Genomic DNA, 17,665 nt, shown 5'->3' with positions numbered 1-17,665 from the left:
AAAAACGAGTTGCCATTTTAATTTTCAAGCACAGATAATTCTGAAAACACAATTGAAATAAAGGCGCAAATTTTGACAGTGTGCTATGAACTCTAAAACTGATTAGCTTAGCAAAAAAAAATTCTGTTTCTGAGACTAAAGTATGATAAGCGAATCTGTCCCTTTAATGAAATTACGGAATGCATCCCTTGTAAATATAAATATAATCAACAAACAATGGGCACTATCAAATAACTCTTCTGCTAATAAACCCATCATTTTACCATTTGCTGCATATTTACACAGGCATTTGTTTTTTTACTTTCAGAAAGAGTAAGCATCTTCAGACTATAACATATATGGTTCAGAAACAGAAACAAATGCCTGTGCTATTTTGTGTATTGCAAGCAGAGCAGTTAAATCAAGGGAACCAATTAACATCTTTAATATTTATAATATAAATACACCCTGTTAACATCTTTTGGACGGCAAACTAGTACATTCAATAGAATACACAATAAAGAGGTACAACTTGAATAAAACAGAGCAGGGAGTGCAGACCACTGAAGATTTCAACGATTTCTATTTTATACACATGTGTACATGTGAATGCATTATAACCATTGAAAATTCTTAGAAAGTCAACCATATAATATGTTTTCACAGATTGATGTCAGCTATCCTTGACACTTTTCAGAATGAATGCTGACACCTTTTTGTCTGTAATTTTGGAAAAACATAAGGACACAGACAGAAAAAGTGTTCAGACAACTATTAGCATTCTCGGATGCATTTATGACTGATGATAATATCCTATGGCAGATATTAAAATATTTGTGGTCTGCACTACCTGCACTAACAATTAAGTATAATAATTACATCAAATAATGGACGGCAAAGTTACAACATGTATGTAAATGTACATGTAAGTCATTTGTTAATTGGCAAGGAAAATAAGGGACGGAATACAAGTGATAAATAATTGTGGACGCTCATGAACGATTTGTCAGATATTGTGACACAAGACATGACTATTTGTTTCATTGGCTTCTTTAGATTAATTATAGCAAATTCACCATCAAACAGGCTTCAAAGAGAGGCAAATTAGCCTTGAAAAGATTTTTTTCTGGCCATTTTCTTAGGCAAAGGTTAAGAAAATGGATGGATATATATCACTTCTCTTTTCATTGAAAAACAATATAGTCATTTGGGACTGGTTAATAATTATCAGGATACAATAACATTACAAAACTAAAATAAGAAAATCTGGCAACACTTCTAGAATGCGATTATTCAGACAACGCTATAAATAATAATGCTGATTAATAGTCTATGAAAGAGTTATGAAAAAATCACTTTCTAAATCACCCTGTGTATCTATAAAAACAAAAACAATTATCTAATCTGGCAATTCAGCTGTCGATAGTCTTGCACTGCTAACAATTAAGCAATAATTTTTTTTGAAAGTTTGGCAACACATCACACTGACACATCCAATGACTACTGGTAAATTCTTGTTTCTCCACTTGGAATGTATGTTTATAAATGACATGCTAGCAACACAACACTGTGCATTATAATCTGGCATTACTGCAGTCGACAGTGAGAGTGTAGCAGAAGTGAGGTGCTGAAAATGAAGAGTTCTAAAATACTAGTGTTAACACTGGTTTTAACTGGGATGTTCTAATGGTTCAAACTGTGATTGGTTTGTTTCAATTCGTTTTAAAAGTTCTGCTGCTACAGGTCGAAATTCTACTTCCCATGTTTCTTTGATGTATTCTCTTACTTCATCTTCAACACTGTCATTTAATTGGGTTTCTAATGCTGCCTCTTGGTCTGTAAAGAAAATTTGAAATGGAGTTTGTTACTTTTCTGCACTGGTTGGGCTAATAATGAGGGACAACGCCTTGTGGTGTGCAATCAGGGACAACAGCATAAGTCTATATTTTTTTATTTCCAACTTCTGTTGAGGGATATTTAACATGCATAGCCTGTAGCACAATGGGATTTTTGAACCCAAGATCTTCAGGTTAACAAGCAAGCATCTAACTCACATAAGTGTCATAACTTACCTAAATACTCGTCTAATATTTCTAATAGTTCTTGAGATTCTTTCTCCCCAAAACAAGCAGAGGAGCTGGTTATTTTGGCACTATAATTACATAATACTTTACATACAGTACTACTTAACTGCCAGTCTTCACGACCAAAATCTCTTAAAACTTCTATCAACCTGGAAAAATAATTTCAAATCATTTTTAATAAACTAAAAAATCTCATTAAAAGATGACAATTCAAAGATTTTAAACTATTTTTGTCATCTTAAATGTGAACTGCTTATACCAGCTGAATCCAGCTTATGTTGATATTTGTTCAGGTCTGCATTCATTGTTGTTTAATGGATAGACAATACAAGTATATATCAAACAATGAATATTTCACATTTCCAGAAGTATTGTAAGGAAATCTATTATTGAACATTTGAATGGTCGAATATATTATGACCTAGAACATGAGATGTATAACAATTTTGTCAGATCATAGATGACAAGTGGAGCCACTTGCAGAAAAACAAAATTTGGGGATTTGGATTTTAATCAAACTGGAAATTTGTGTCAACAGCATCCAATGATCTTATTTCAACTACATAAACATTTAACTCACTTTGAAATGGCACCTTCCTTTTTCAACGTTAATCGTTTGTCCTCATCAGTCATAAAGTTCATGAGGACACCACAAGCAATATAGACCACCTCTAAACTACCAGAGTCTAGTAATGTCATCATTATAGCATCAACTTTATTCTGAGACAGGAAATCTCGTACTTGTTTCTGTCGTGTCAGATTACCAAACACTCTAGCACATTCTATCATACCTTCCATATTATTAGATAGAACTGTCTTCAATAATGCTGTAAATATTAAATATTAGAAATTTCAATAACCATGGGTAAGAGCTTATCATTGTAACTATATGGGTTTCATGGCTAGGTAAATAAAATATTTTCAGCTTTGATCTTATCCTGAAAATCATCATTCCACACTTCCAAACTGAAGCTAACATCCTCAAATTTATCAATGAGCACTACCAATCATACAAATATAGTTTCACATTGATACAAGGTATGCATAAGTGGAAGACTTCAATAGGGTGTCAATATGGTGTCAAATAGATGACTAGTACACTATAACCAACTTTGGCAGTAATTCAACGAAAATATAAAGCAAGCTCAATTATTTGTTCCCTGAAATTATCTTACCTTGAGATATATCCATCTGTTTAGATATAACAGCATTAGATTTAGTTGTATAGTAAGATAAGTTATTAATAGTAGCTATTGTATTTAATACTAATTCTTCACTAGTTGATACATCACAATCTTCTATAATAGAGTTACATTTATCATTTAGGCAGGCAATTATCAAAAATTCATTTTTGAATTAAAAAGAAAATGCATTGGTCTATTTCACAGCTTAGATATAGTGTACATTTTGGCATCATTCAACTTTATATTGAATAAGAATAATGGTATTCTGACTGAATTGTCAATATACACTAGCTTACATAGCTTCTTCAAATTCTTTGGAAAAATGGATACAAAATATTTGATCAGAATCTTTTAGTTTCAGCTTTGAAATTGGGCCGATATTTTCATTTAGTAAATTGGCAGCCATATTGCAAAAATAGCAGTCAGCTCAAGAGGCTAATAAAATGAATATTTCATTCAAATACAACATCAAGTCTTATGAAAAATTATTTGAGTTATACAAATTATGACAAGACAAGGGCAATAACTACAGAATAATACATAAACATACCTAATAGTAAGAGTAATATCTGTACCAAGTCTCCATTACTAGCTATCATTGGTCCTAATGTTTCATTAATAGATAAATTAGCTATCACACGTATAACTTTTATCAATACATCTTCATAATCACCCTGTTTATTTTTACTATCATTATCTGTCTCTGGTCTCTTATCACTATAACCATTCTGTTGCTACAGAAAAAATATAGGGAATGAAATAATTTTCAAACAGCCTTAAGACAAGAAATGAGAAAGCAGAGTCCGTTTCTCCAAAAAAATCATCGGATCAAGTTGTCATAAATGTGGTATGGTGGTGATTGGTGTATTCCACAGATACAATAAATTTTTTAAGATATTCTTGGAACTAGGACTGTTGAGCTTCTTATGCTCCATTAGTAAAGTATGTCAGACATTTTTTTTTTGCATACAGACTTGCTGTGTTATTAGGTTTTCCATAGCTTATGATCATCAATTGATTCATTAACAGCTCCAAAAGAGAGAACTTGAAGTGTTCCTATATCTTCTTTTAGATATAGCACATCCTTTACAATCCTTTTTTCTTTGCATTTACAGAGACTTAACATTGGTTATTCATACGCTTTGGGAATCAACTTTGAATGTTCTTACCTGTTTAAATTTGGAATGATATGTTTTTAATACTGTAAGGAATGTGTTCATGGCTTCTGTTTCTTTGTATAGTCTTAACCGAGCTTCATCTCTTTTAGCTGTTATATTACCTAATACAAAACATAATCTCACCACTAGGTTCTGAAAATAAAAACAAATACAAATCATAATCTTTCCATCAGGTTATGAACAAAAACAAATACAAAACATAACCTCAATACTAAGTTCTGAAAAACAAAACAAATAAAAACAATAACAAAAATAGTCTCAATGCTAGATACTGAAAAAAACAAAACAAATAAAAACCAAGCTCTGTGAACAAAAACAAATACAACATTATAAATAAAAACAAATACAAAACATAATCTCACTACTAAGTTCTACAAATAAAAATGATTGTCTATAAATGATAAAAACACATGATAAAAATTACAAAATAGAAAGCATTTGGTTAATTAACAAATAAAAAGTCAAAATCTGTCAAAAATTAAGGCGAGCATTTGTGGACAGACATGGGTGACACCAATATATAATGTGGGCAATATAAAAAATGGCCAAAGATATGCAAATAGTAAAAATCAGTAGTATACAGAACAGAACTCACCTCTTTTTGAATATGTTTATTGATTAACATAATGAAAGACTTGAAACAATTAGCTTGTTCACATAATACTGTTACACAATCTGTATGCATTGTTATTTTACTGAAAGAAAAAAATACAAAAATCACATGATAAACTGTAAAAATCTGCTGAGTGACATACGCTCTCAAAAATTCGCTTTTCCATTGTGATCGGGCTGGTTGTCAATTTTAAGCAACAAGATCTGGCAAAAAATATGTTCTGTCCCTAATATTTGCAAAATTGCAAATCTCAACAAATTGTAATCTGAATGATTTCAGTGAAACCGTGCTTTCATGGGCCAGTTTTATCATGGGAAATCAAAATCACTTACCTTAACACTCTGGATGTATACATAATCAAATCACTATCACCAGGATAGGTTTCTATCAAGGGCAGTAACTCTTCAATAAACTTAGATTTAAACATGCGTTCTCGACTAGAACCAACATCAGCTAAATTTCTCATAGCTGCCACTAACTGAAAAATAAATTTAATAACATGTTACAAAATAGTTTATTGAAGATAAAATATCATAATTTAACTAGTTTAACAGATTCTATTGAATCTTATAAAATCCTTGGGAGAGTACATAAAAAAACTTACCTGAACAAGAATATGACCAAACTGTTCATTTACTTTTTCTTGTTCACGATTCTACAAAATAAAAAAAAGATCTTTATACCCATTATCACAGAGGGAGAATTGCTGTGTTTGTAAAACAACGGTCATTAAGTGCTTCATGCGCTTACCAATTGCTGATAATTAAGTCCATGCGTATCTATCATGTGTTGTATACCATTACATGACATTTGACAGGTGTTCAAATGGGAAGGGACATAACTCTAATTATGACTTGTATGACATGTTTTAACTATCCTGAAATTTGTTAAACTGCACAAATTTAAATAATAAACTAGTGTCCACAGTATATCATTATCACCAAATTGCCAACAAGAAGGAAGGATATGCTCATCTTTTCCAGAAAACCTGATGCCACTCTAAGACTTGATATGTCAACTAATATAATAATATACTTTCATTCAAGCAGAACATGTAACTAATTAGTAGAAAAGCAACCAATAAGTATTGTACTGGTACTTACAGTTTTATTAATATTGTGTAGTAATTTAGTCAGTATTTCAATAGCTTCTTTACGAGCTAGCTGTTTGACTATAATACTATTACCAGTTAAAAACTTAATAGCGCCAACACAATATACTAATGCTTCACTATTACTTTCATGGTCTACTGTCTTTATGGTCTCTAGTAACAGTTCTGAAGAAAAAATTAAGCATTTCCAAATCAGATGTTGAGTAGGTAGGTAGGTATAAATATTGCTTTCAAGTCAATTAAAGAGATTGTAAAGAGGTTTTCTTCATTTTTTATGTGTATCAGGCAAACTAATAGTATCAATTTGTACCATTCTAATTTTCAATCAGACTTCGGTGGTTCCTGCAATTCTACTAAAACAAAGTGTTTGATGATGTCACTTATCATGAAGGGGCGAGTTCTACCTACATTCTACCTTTCGCCTCTCTTTTTGGCTTTGAAAGACTAGCAACACCATACAGAGTGCAATATAAGATGATAAGAGACCAGTAATTGTTAGATACTAGTGTTGAAAGAACATCTTTATTACCTGTGATTCTGCCATCCAAGAACTCATTATCATTTTTATCACTTCTAGCCACTTTAAATACTAATTTACATACATTAATTAAATTCTTACTGGTTACTCTAAACTGTAATAGAAATACAATAATATCATTGTCTTAGTTTCTCTATAAAGCGATATCATTTTCTGCAGCTCTCAATAGTTAGTGTAACAAATCTAGCTCTACCTTTATCTCAGATGTGATATATTGATGGGATATCTGCACATTTAAGATCAAACATAAAATGTCACTTTCCCAAAAGCCGGTTGAAGCAACTCCCTTAAAAAGTGACATTTTATGTGCCAGTATCCCATCCATCAATCACATCTGCAGAACAAAATATAGGGCCATGGAGAGGGCAAAAGACATAGTTACTTATATTTATGGATTTATTGGATTAAAAAGGGATTCTGTTGTAAAGTTATGACACCAGGTAAGTCCACTGATGATTTTTGATATTATATTCGAACTGGCCAAGTTTAAGAATTTTATGTTTATTCTAAGAGGTAGTACTCCTTTAAATCACTTACCCCTAAAATAAGTCTTGAGAACATGAGTAAAACTTTAGGTTCTTCAACATCTAATAATTTAAATATTGCTTTTAATATAATAGATCTATATTTATAATGTTTATTAAGTAAACCTTCATTCTCTAGAGTTTGATACAGTTCTTCAGCTAGCTGTAATAATTTCTCAGAATCTGTTTCTGAAAAAATCAAAAAAACAAAAACCTTTTTAATCAAATTTAGAAATATCAAAACAGAACATGAATCATGTTGTTACACAGAGTTTCAAGCTATGCGAACTTCAGACAACTAACCTATTTTCAGCCTGCGTCCCTACTGAAGTTAGACAAGTAAAACTTAATCTCATGTCTACATTTCGAGACAAGTTCGAAGCGTTTGTGTAGAAGTGTCCTTAGGGGCATTAATGATAGAGAGCTTTTCAGATAAACAGTTAAACACAGGTCATATCTTTTGACTCTTAAGTCTTTAAACAAACCTTCCGAACGTGCCTCGAAATAAATCTTACTTGTCTCACTTCAGTAGGGATGCAGGCTGAAAATAGGTCAGTTGTCTGAAGATTAAATTTTGAAGAAGTAAATGAGAATACAAAAAAGCTATACAATTTTATTGGTAGATACAGCCAAAGTGATGAGCTCAATAGCTTATAATTCATCATACAATCACTCATTTGAATTTATTATTTCATATAGAATTATATTATTAAATCTAAAATTTTTCAATCACAAACCACAAATATAAACAATTAAACAAATTCAAACAGAAAAGAATAAAACTATGAAAATGAACAGAACAATAAATAATATAGTTATTACCATTGGTTAAATGAGGATAAAAAATAATCACTGAAACATGTTTGAAAAATTGTTAATTTGAGCACAAAAAAAAACACATGAAGAGTTTTTTTTTCAAATTTTTCTAATCAATCAATTGCTAGTCAAACCATGTTCATGGTAGTAAGCAAATCTTAGCCAAAACGAAAATTGGTGAAAGAGTGAACTCACTTTTTCCAAGTGCAGCCATTTCATCTAATAAAGGCTGACAATATTTTTCAAAATAAAGATCATCATTTTCCTCTGAATCTTTTCTACTGGCACTACCTGAAAGTAATAAATATTCTTCGTAAACATATACACAAAATACTAGTCGAGCTTCAAATGCTTTACCTTTTATACCCTTAAAAATAAAGTGGACCGTTTCTTATGTTTTGATAGTGCCCAGATGTGTATATCAAATACCTCATTTTTAATTGATATCAGCTTACTTCCTCATAAGAAAAGTTCATTTGCTGCTAGCAATAGTATTGCTGTTAACTGTTATTTCGGATTGTGGGTTTCCTTTTGAAGTTCCCATTGTAAGTACTTTTTAGTTTCAAAGCAAAAGACAATTAATGCTTTTTAAGTTAAAATCAAATCTTACTTGTTCTACTACTAGATGATTTTCTAGAACCTGCACTGCTGACACGACTATCTTCTTTCTTACCAGCACTAGAAGAAAACATAACAATTCACTAAATTGACCTGGATTCTGAAGATATTTTCTGGCCATAGTATTTGTATTGGGAACACATACCATTTTCACATTGTAAAGGTATTACTAACTTAGTTGTAAAAGTTTAAAATGCTGCGATTTCATTTGATATAAGGGCTGTAAACAGAAGCCATAAGCTTACTATTTACAGTCTTTCTCTCTTGACATTGTGATAATGTCTGACATCTGTTGTTTCTGTAATTACTAGGGCTGCAATGATTCACCAATGAATTGATAACCCCTGATTCTTTCCTTCTTATTGATACATTGGGTTGGATAAAAAATAAAGGAGATGTATCGGCATACATTAAAGTGTTGCTGATATACATGGAGAAAAAATCCCTGAATGTTTACTAGCTCCTAGAAAATTTCATTAGTTGATATTAGAATCTTGAAGTACCAATCACATGCATTTAATCTATGAAGTAAAAATTTTGAGAGTCAATAGTATTGTTTACAAGGCATTCCTAAATTCTGTGAAAACACTGGTCTCAGAAGGGTTTCCTTACCTAGAGGGAGGACTGTGAACACCTAAGGAAGTTGATATTCTAGTAGCAGGCATCTCTCTACCATCACCCACCCCTCTCTCTTCTGGTATGAATGGTGGGGTCCTCTCTCTCCCAGTTGGTCCACTGGTACTCTTTCGACTTCCTGAACCAGGAGGGCTTGGTGAAAATGTTGTGTCATGATTTGCTATAAAAGAGACGATTTATCAAAGAAAATGGTAGAAATCAGATTTTTATCCCAAAAGTAAATGGAAATAATTCTTTCAGAATATCCAGCACTATTTGGCAAATCATAAATTGCTAAATTTAGAGGGCTAACTAAGGGCTCTTTAGGATTTCCCCTTGAATCTTAGAGCTGTGGACAGCCTGTACTCTACTTGCTGATTATGCAAAAATTTCCATGACTGTTTTCATTTACTTACGTGATGTATCTATAGAACCACTCCTGCCACGATGTATTATAGGTAACTGATCTCTATCTGTATCAACATGTATCCTAGTTCTAGAACCTTTACGTGATGGAGGTCTACCAGACTCTGGTGGACGTGGTGGTAAACAGTTCTCTAATTCTGCTTGGGTCAATCTTGGCGTCTGCAAAATAAATTTGAATAAAAAGACTTATTGAACACTCAATTTGCAATCAACGGAAGGGATTGTGAAGAAGTTTAGTAGCTTTGTATGAGTAATAGAAACGCCACTTTACTAGCCCATTAGACAAATGTCGTCCTGTAAGTTTAGAAAAACTTGAACAAATTTGATAGCAACATCATAATTTAGCCATGAATTATTCAATAAACAACAGAAGTTGGACGGGAAAAAGAAGCAATAAGTTTAACCAATACACATACATGACTAAGCATCTTAACGTAAAGACCAATGTATTATGACGATGAAGGATATGTATTCAGGAAATAAAGGTAAAATAACTAATTAAAGGCAAAACTTACAAAGTCTAAGGGAGTTAATCTTGTACCAGAAACAGGACGAGATTCAGTACCATCAAAATGTTTAGAATTCAAACTGAAATGTACAAAGATTAAAAATCTGTCTTTATTATGATGTATGATGTAGGCTTACAATCTTAGTCTCAAGACCCAAGACAATTTTCTTTCTTTTTTATTCTGATATTTTTTGTCTCCATTGTAATCTAACAAGCTTTCTACATGAGTTCTGTGTCTGAGTCTGAATCTCAGTCTCCTTCATAGAGTTTTCTGTAACCTGTATGTCTTCATCTAATTTAGGGCAGATATTTCAGTGAGGGCATTACCTGAAAGCGCTGGCTGGTCTGGATTCTGGGTTCCTGGAAGTGGAAGCAGGAAAAAGTGTTCTCTTGTCATCTCTAGGGGTGAAAGGTCGTCTAGTGACTATAGTACGTAATGAACTCCTAGCTTCATTGATAATCTTAGATGGAGCTTTATCGGATTCTGATAAAGCATAAAATGGTTTATCTTTGTCTTTATCTTTACGGTTCATGGCATCATCTGCCATTAGAACAGAGAACTGAAATACATCAGAAATTCATGATTAAGGCACAGACCTTGTGCACTTAAGCTTTTATTATTCATTATCATAGTATCCTTGTCCAATATCGTTACTCAAAAGCACTAGGCTTTAAAAATCCAATCATATTAAGAAAATCAACACACTAGTTACATTACCTTCACAAAGTGAACACTTAAAAATCTATAAGCCTAATAAGTTTATATCAAGAATTATCAAATGAAATAAAAGTAAAAATCCACAAGATATCCAAATAACACAACTAAATTGTCCTTTAGAAATCTCAAAATATTTTGTGAAACAAAATCAAAACATTAGAATGACCATGAAAAACAAATAATCCACTCAAGTTTAAAGTCTTCTTACATAGTTAATCCTGGATTAATCGACTTAATTAAGCCAGAGATTAACAGTAATCATGTCATTAATTTGATTTAAAACAATATTATAGATCACAGGCCACAAACATTTCCATAGAAACCTCACTTTGACATCAATCTATAGATTCAGTTTTTAATGTCAGTGTCCCAACTGTTGAAAACATTTTTCACCCCACTGCCTATGATAGTATGGTACCCAAACCATTTGCTATTTGGACTGACTGGATATCCATAGAGCAATACGGCATATATGGATATCTCTGAGATAAAAACTAATAAGAGGTGATTGCCTAGATATAGACCATATCATGTATGTTTCAGCACTAGATCTGACATTTTGACATAACGTCTTGGGAAAATAAGCTTACTGCATGAAAAAATGTTATTTTTATAAGGACTCCAATTAATACCAGTCTCTTGAAAATTGTTTTTTCAATAAAAGCACACAAGACTGACAACAAAGACACTTTCATTAGTCTTGGCTAGTCTACTTGTTTTGAGCCATGGCCAGGTAGTAGGTTTAGAATAGTCAGTTTTTACTAAACTAAGGCTTCCTAGACTACATACAAATTGCAGTGCAATGAAAAGGCAGATAAAAGGATGAACTTGTATGTTATGAACTGAACTTGGACCCAAATAGTAGTAGGACCCATAATCATTATTGACAAGTTTGAGACATAATCTGCAATGGGGCCTAAATTTTTGTTGACATTGTGATTGACAGTGACAGCAGAGTAGAGAGAAATCATGAATCCACTCTGTAGCGTTCTCTCTCTTCCACAGGAAAACACATACTTTAAAAATTACCCCAAAAATTATTTACAAATCAATTAGTACCTTATATTCTAAATAAGATTCATCAACAGTAAATAAAAGTGATCAATTTGCAAGAAATAACACCTCTATTTCTTCAGTGATTGATTTTCTATTTTTAACTGGAATGTAGCGGAAGTTACACCGGAGTGTGCGCAATGAACATTTCCGGTGATGTAGCCGAGAAGAGAACCACGCTTATTCACCTTGAAATTGTCGGAATGGTATATTTTCCACTTTCTTTTATTTGACCATGCCGTGAGATCAAGTGCAAAATGAGAAAGTCGACTCAACAAAGTAGTCAAGCGCATCAAGCTCGATCAAACGTCTGCATACTCAGCATTAGGCTTTTGGCTTAAGTCATAGATCTAATAGTTCACTGAGTTTGGCCACAAAAAATGGAGAATTTTGACCAAGCACCTGGTCTGCTTTGCTCAAGCGCAACAAGAATTGTATAAGGACCATTCTTGGTGTCAGAGCTTCATTCAATGAAGTACCTAGGAAATGTTTGAGGAGGAGCCAAAATGAAAGGTGTCTCTCCAAGGGTCAAAAAACAGTAAAAGTAAATGTGCGAAAGTCTTCAAAAAATTGCAATTGTCTCTGCACTCTGATAATAATGAGGTGCTGGTTTAGTTCCTCCAAATGCCAATTAAGAAAAAATCTGATGCACCATGGCTAGTGCTTTCTGGTAAGGCACGCGCATGTTGATATAGGGTACAACTACTTATAACTAAAACATCAATTATACCCGATTGGCCTATCTGTTATATAATCTAAACAATATTGCCCTTTAGTTATATTACCTATTGTTTATTGACATTCACAACCTATTGTTACCTTTTCTTTCTCATCAATACATCATAATTGCCTAGGGCAATATAATCACCTAGAATTATGATGTGGCTAGTAGTTGGTCTCTGAAACACTGTAGCCACTATAGGGATAAGCTTATTGTTGGTCATGGAGTGACTTTATTTGCTGCGTTTTTGGTAAGAATTGCTTACATAGCCTAGAATTTTAAAAATGTTGAAAATACATATAATTTCATATAGATTTAATTTCATTTGTGGAGCAAATGATACGCTGATTTGAAGGATTCTAGAGATAGGAATTAAAAAGTTCTACTCTCTGGTCTCTGGCCACATTGAGTTCTAAATTGAATTTTTTCTCTCATGTCACAATTATTCAAAATATGATTTTCAAGTGCATACCAATTGTCTTAGAATGCCTTTGGGTCCATGAATATATAAGTTTTGAAAATTTTGCACTTGAATTGAACACACTTCTCTTCAAGAAATTTGATGTGAAATGAAACATTTTGAACTGAAAATCACTCTCTGTAAAATCATAGTTTCAAATAATTTTGTTTTCAATGGTTGGCATTTTCATCAACCCAAAGACAATCTAAGAATCTCAGCAATATTTGGAGATTTCAATTCATACAAAAATGATAGCCAAAATGTGATTTAGAACTTGATGTGGCCAGAGAGTAGTTGATACTATGGTAATCTATGGGTTAATAGTAAATGCATATATCAGTCATGGTACAATACTTAAGTTATGGATATGATTTTGGATACCATTAGTTCAATATCAGAAAGTGGGACTTGGTCTTCCTGAAAGCGCCACACTATGTTCTATACAAGATGTGGTCGTCATTGGAAGTAGATAAAAAAAATGTTGGATTTGTTTTTGATTTTCTATTGTATAAAATTTTCATTGCAAATCCAATCAAACACTTTTTACCAGTAAAACTAAAGACATCTTTTATTCTATATTTCACTCAGTGTAAATGTCAGTAAATTGTATGTTCTGTTTTTGCATTCATGGTGCCAAAAAATATTTGTTTTGCAAATTTGCTAAAGTAAGTGTTAAATTATATCCTGTATAAATGATTAAAATCCTATAAATCTATTTATAATTATTTAATGATAAATTTTCAATTATTATTTGATTATTGATCGATAGTCTGCCATCTCAATCGATTACTAATCGATCTCAAATTGATTAATTGATACCCAGCACTACCCTCCACAAACAACATTTAGTCTATAAATTTAGACACAGTGATTTTGAGAGCTCTGGTCTGAATTCATTCTGCATCTGCTGACAGCATTTTTTTTGAAAACAAGTTTGATCAGCCACCTGGTGCCAATTATTATGCTTATTAGTTGTGTAATCATGTTAAACATTAGTTATAAGTTTTCTATCTAAGAGTACAGGTCAAAGTTCAATAATGAATATCTCTGTGTAGGTGAAGTTCTTATTAAGTAAATTTCAGTATAAAAATTATAAAAAATTGTATGTTTACTCTAGATTGATTTAAGTTAAGTATATTTAAATAAATGCTTGTGACAAATTTGCTCAAAAGATGTGTACCATTTCATACAAATGTGAACAAAATTAGTGTTCATCCAAGACATTGTCTTGATTTAGAAAAAAAAAGAGTTATAATTGAAAACATATCTTCAGAAGATCCCTTCAGAAACTTCCTGAAAGCGCCACACTATGTTCTATACAAGATGTGGTCGTCATTGGAAGTAGATAAAAACATGTTGGAATGTTAGTTATGGATAATTTATTGTGTTCAGTACTTTCATTCTTACATACACACATTGTATACTTCATAAAATTATTAAGGCTTTTGACCTAATCCTGCTCTGAAAGGAGCCAAGCAATCAAATTTCTGCCTTCTTCAGGCTGGCATTTTGTGAGAGTCAAGGAATTTGATTGGTTAATGCAGATGTCATCAGATTAGGATGTTTAAGAGGCCAGTCTTTAGACCCTAACTTAAGTAGCTATATATTTAAAATAAAAGCTAATAAAAAATGGAACAATAGTTTGGCTTTGGTGGATGGAAACTCAGTTCAGTAGATGATAGAAAATGTTACTTTATTATTGCTTTTGAGGCATTCCTGAAATTAACCAGAGCTAGGTTGCTTAGTTCCTACTATTTTCTCATTTCAGATTCATTAACTGTAGAGAAAGATTAATTCCAACCAGAAGCCAAGATGGCGGTGCTTGGAGTACAGTTTGTATTTAGTCTGGTAATGTTCAGTTTTCTGAACAAATTGGCACCTTATTATTCCTTTGGACAATGGCTGTTGTGTGAGAAGTTAGTTCGATATCTGTATCCAACTGATGATGAACTCAAAACTTTAGCTGGAATTCCCACAGGCAGCAGCAAGGGCAGAGGGAAACGCAATGACAAGAAAATTAATACAACTAATGCTAAAAAGGATGAAGGCTTCTCAGTGCCTAGAAATTTGCCAATTCAACTAGATACAGCCAAAGTACAAGCAGCAGACTTGGTTCATCTAAAATATTTTACAGATTTTCAGTGGCTGATGGACTTTTCCATTAGCGCTGTTGTTGTTTACATTTTAACAGAAGTTTACTATGCTGTTGCTTCCCATAGAATTGAATTTAATGTCAGTGTGTTATGGTGTCTGTTAGCTCTAGGATTCTGTTTACGTAGTCTTATGTCTCAGACAGCCATGTACTTCCGCGCTGAAGAAGGTGGAGAGAGGGTCTTGTGTGTTACTTTTGGATTCTTCTTCCTAGTCATGGGAATGGGTGTCTTGGTGATCAGTGACTTGGTGTTGGAATTTGGTTTGGAAGATGGCTACAACAACTTTTCAGGAAATGCCTTAGAATTTCTTAAACAACAAGGTGTTGAGTCTCACGGACCTGTGTCCTTTTTAACATTCAAAATATTTTTAGCATTTTTATGCTCTTTCCTTGGTGCCTTATTGACTTTCCCTGGATTGAGGATGGCCAAACTACATTTGGATTCACTTAAATACGCCAAAGAATCTCGATTCCGTCAATTTCTTTTACACACAAATTTCGTGCTGCCATTGATAATCTGTTTAACATGGGCTAGACCCATTGCTCGAGACATCTTCTGTAAGCGAAGAATGTACAGTGATGCTTTAATGACTGATGAATCATTCGACAGTGTCAGACTATTTTTAGTGGCATTCTTCTTTATTGTGCGTCTGCTACTACTACCAACTCATATGCAATCTCATCTGAATATGGCACATGAAAAAATCGAGGCATTGAAGAAGGAAGGCGGAAGAATCAATAGTTTGGAAATTCAGAAATCGGTTTCACGAGTCTTCTATTACTTATGTGTTGTGACTTTACAGTATATGGCACCAGCCATACTTATACTATTTCTATCTTTCTTATTGAAAACTCTGGGTGACTATACATGGACTGCACCTTTTGGAGATCAGGTGACCCATTTGTGGTCAGTTAAAAATGTGCACAAATCTGGTTCAATGACAGCTGCCCCTGTAAGTAACGGTACAGACAGTATTGCCAATACTGCAGCCCACTTCACATGGGCAGTAAGTAATTTGCGTAATGTTTTTACACCAGTATGGTATCGTGGATTGTTGTCTTTCGTTATGTGGTGGGTGTCGTCTTCATGGTTTCTCTGTAGTGTATTTGGTATAATGTACTATACACAGATAGAAAAAGCTTAGACTTGGGTCTTTGATACCATCCTGTTTTAAGATGGGTTTCCAGAATAATTGGTGTTTCTAATGAATTATCATGTATTCTTAATCATATCATTATGTTCTTATTGCATATAATAAAGAGATTTTAAACAATCATAAAAATCCATGTATATACAGTCCAGATAAACAAAAAAAGACTTTTTGACCTTTCTTGATCAGCCACTCACTCAAATTCAGCTGGCAATTCTCTTCTTATTTAGCTAATTATGAATTAATAATGGACATGTGAGACAAACTGGTATTTTTCCAAGTCATAAGAAGACCTCTATTTTCTATTCATATAAGTATTAGCATTTCCATTTTCATAAATAAAAATAATGGAACCCGTCTTTAAACAATCAACCCATTCAGTATATATATGGCATCCCCATTATTGCAACCTTATTTTATGTAAACATATGTTTGTATATTCCCATTTTGACATGTTACAGACCATTTACCACAAAATTGTGAAAGGGAATGATAAAATGCTTAAAATTATGTAAAAAATATTTTTAAAAAAAAAAAGAATAAAAATAGTGTGAAAAAGGAATGAAAAATGATTTTTGCATGGTTATCAATAGTTTTGAAAATCTGATTAAATTTTCTAGTAGCTACAGACAAGTTGAAATTTTTGTTTGTACTAATGCATGTATGAAAACTAACAATTAAACATGATAGAGAAATTATTCATTAGGATAAGTTATGATATTGCTATCAGAGGTTGTCTTGAAATAATGGGATTATTTATGAATGAATTGTTATTGTAACTTTATTGAGTCTATGAAGAATTTTGTATTTAATTTTTAATAAAAAATATTTATGTAATTGTTTTGTTTTGGCCAATGTTTATATGCATTGTCTGTTCTACCATTTTTATCTATTAATGAAGAGGAATTCGGTGATCAGAATTAGGATGTATTGAGACTCGAGTCTTAATGAAAGCACTAGTCAGATTTATTTGCTAAAGGCTCTGTATAATCTTCTCTGTGTCAGAAAGGTCCAGGGTTTAATTCCAGTACCTTTGTATTTCCCCCTGTCAGTGATGCTGGTCAGAGGGATTTGACCTAGAAAAAATTCTAGTCATTCAGTTTGGACAATAAAGCGTTACCCTAAGTACTACAGGCTGCCCAGGTTAAAGATATCTCTGCAGTTAAAAATGAAAAAGAATAGACTTATGTCGCCTTCCTGGCCAAATTTCCCACAC

General features: G+C 32.6%; 3 protein-coding genes across 3 annotated transcripts; 1 reads left to right on the top strand and 2 right to left on the bottom strand.

Annotated features, from left to right (window-relative positions):
- Positions 1 to 1,648: 1,648 nt before the first annotated feature.
- On the bottom strand, positions 1,649 to 7,365 carry LOTGIDRAFT_140035 (hypothetical protein; the record flags this gene model as incomplete). The annotated part of the gene is made up of 12 exons (XM_009049972.1): positions 1,649 to 1,803; positions 2,052 to 2,212; positions 2,644 to 2,890; positions 3,239 to 3,361; positions 3,798 to 3,957; positions 4,387 to 4,557; positions 5,021 to 5,120; positions 5,371 to 5,512; positions 5,639 to 5,693; positions 6,142 to 6,314; positions 6,679 to 6,781; positions 7,225 to 7,365. Coding segments are annotated over 12 exons (1,731 nt in total), but the record flags the coding sequence as incomplete, so codon positions are not given.
- Positions 7,366 to 10,180: 2,815 nt separating this feature from the next.
- Positions 10,181 to 10,727, bottom strand: LOTGIDRAFT_139962 (hypothetical protein; the record flags this gene model as incomplete). Its single annotated transcript, XM_009049971.1, has 2 exons — positions 10,181 to 10,274; positions 10,522 to 10,727. 2 exons carry the CDS (start codon positions 10,725 to 10,727, stop codon positions 10,181 to 10,183), a joined length of 300 nt encoding a protein of 99 aa, XP_009048219.1.
- Positions 10,728 to 12,123: 1,396 nt separating this feature from the next.
- LOTGIDRAFT_225492 (hypothetical protein) lies at positions 12,124 to 17,284 on the top strand. Its single transcript, XM_009049970.1, has 2 exons — positions 12,124 to 12,171; positions 14,915 to 17,284. Exon 2 carries the CDS (start codon positions 14,959 to 14,961, stop codon positions 16,441 to 16,443), a length of 1,485 nt encoding a protein of 494 aa, XP_009048218.1. The 5' UTR covers positions 12,124 to 12,171; positions 14,915 to 14,958; the 3' UTR covers positions 16,444 to 17,284.
- The last annotated feature ends 381 nt before the right edge of the window (positions 17,285 to 17,665 follow it).

This window comes from Lottia gigantea (genome assembly GCF_000327385.1).
Source record: "Lottia gigantea unplaced genomic scaffold LOTGIsca_142, whole genome shotgun sequence".
NCBI classification, from domain to species: Eukaryota; Metazoa; Mollusca; class Gastropoda; family Lottiidae; genus Lottia; species Lottia gigantea.
This window is presented reverse-complemented; position numbering and strand designations above follow the sequence as displayed.

What these genes read in the sequence shown, in the direction of transcription:
- LOTGIDRAFT_225492 (XM_009049970.1), top strand. Translation starts at nt 14,959, where the DNA reads ATGGCGGTGCTTGGAGTACAGTTTGTATTTAGTCTGGTAATGTTCAGT.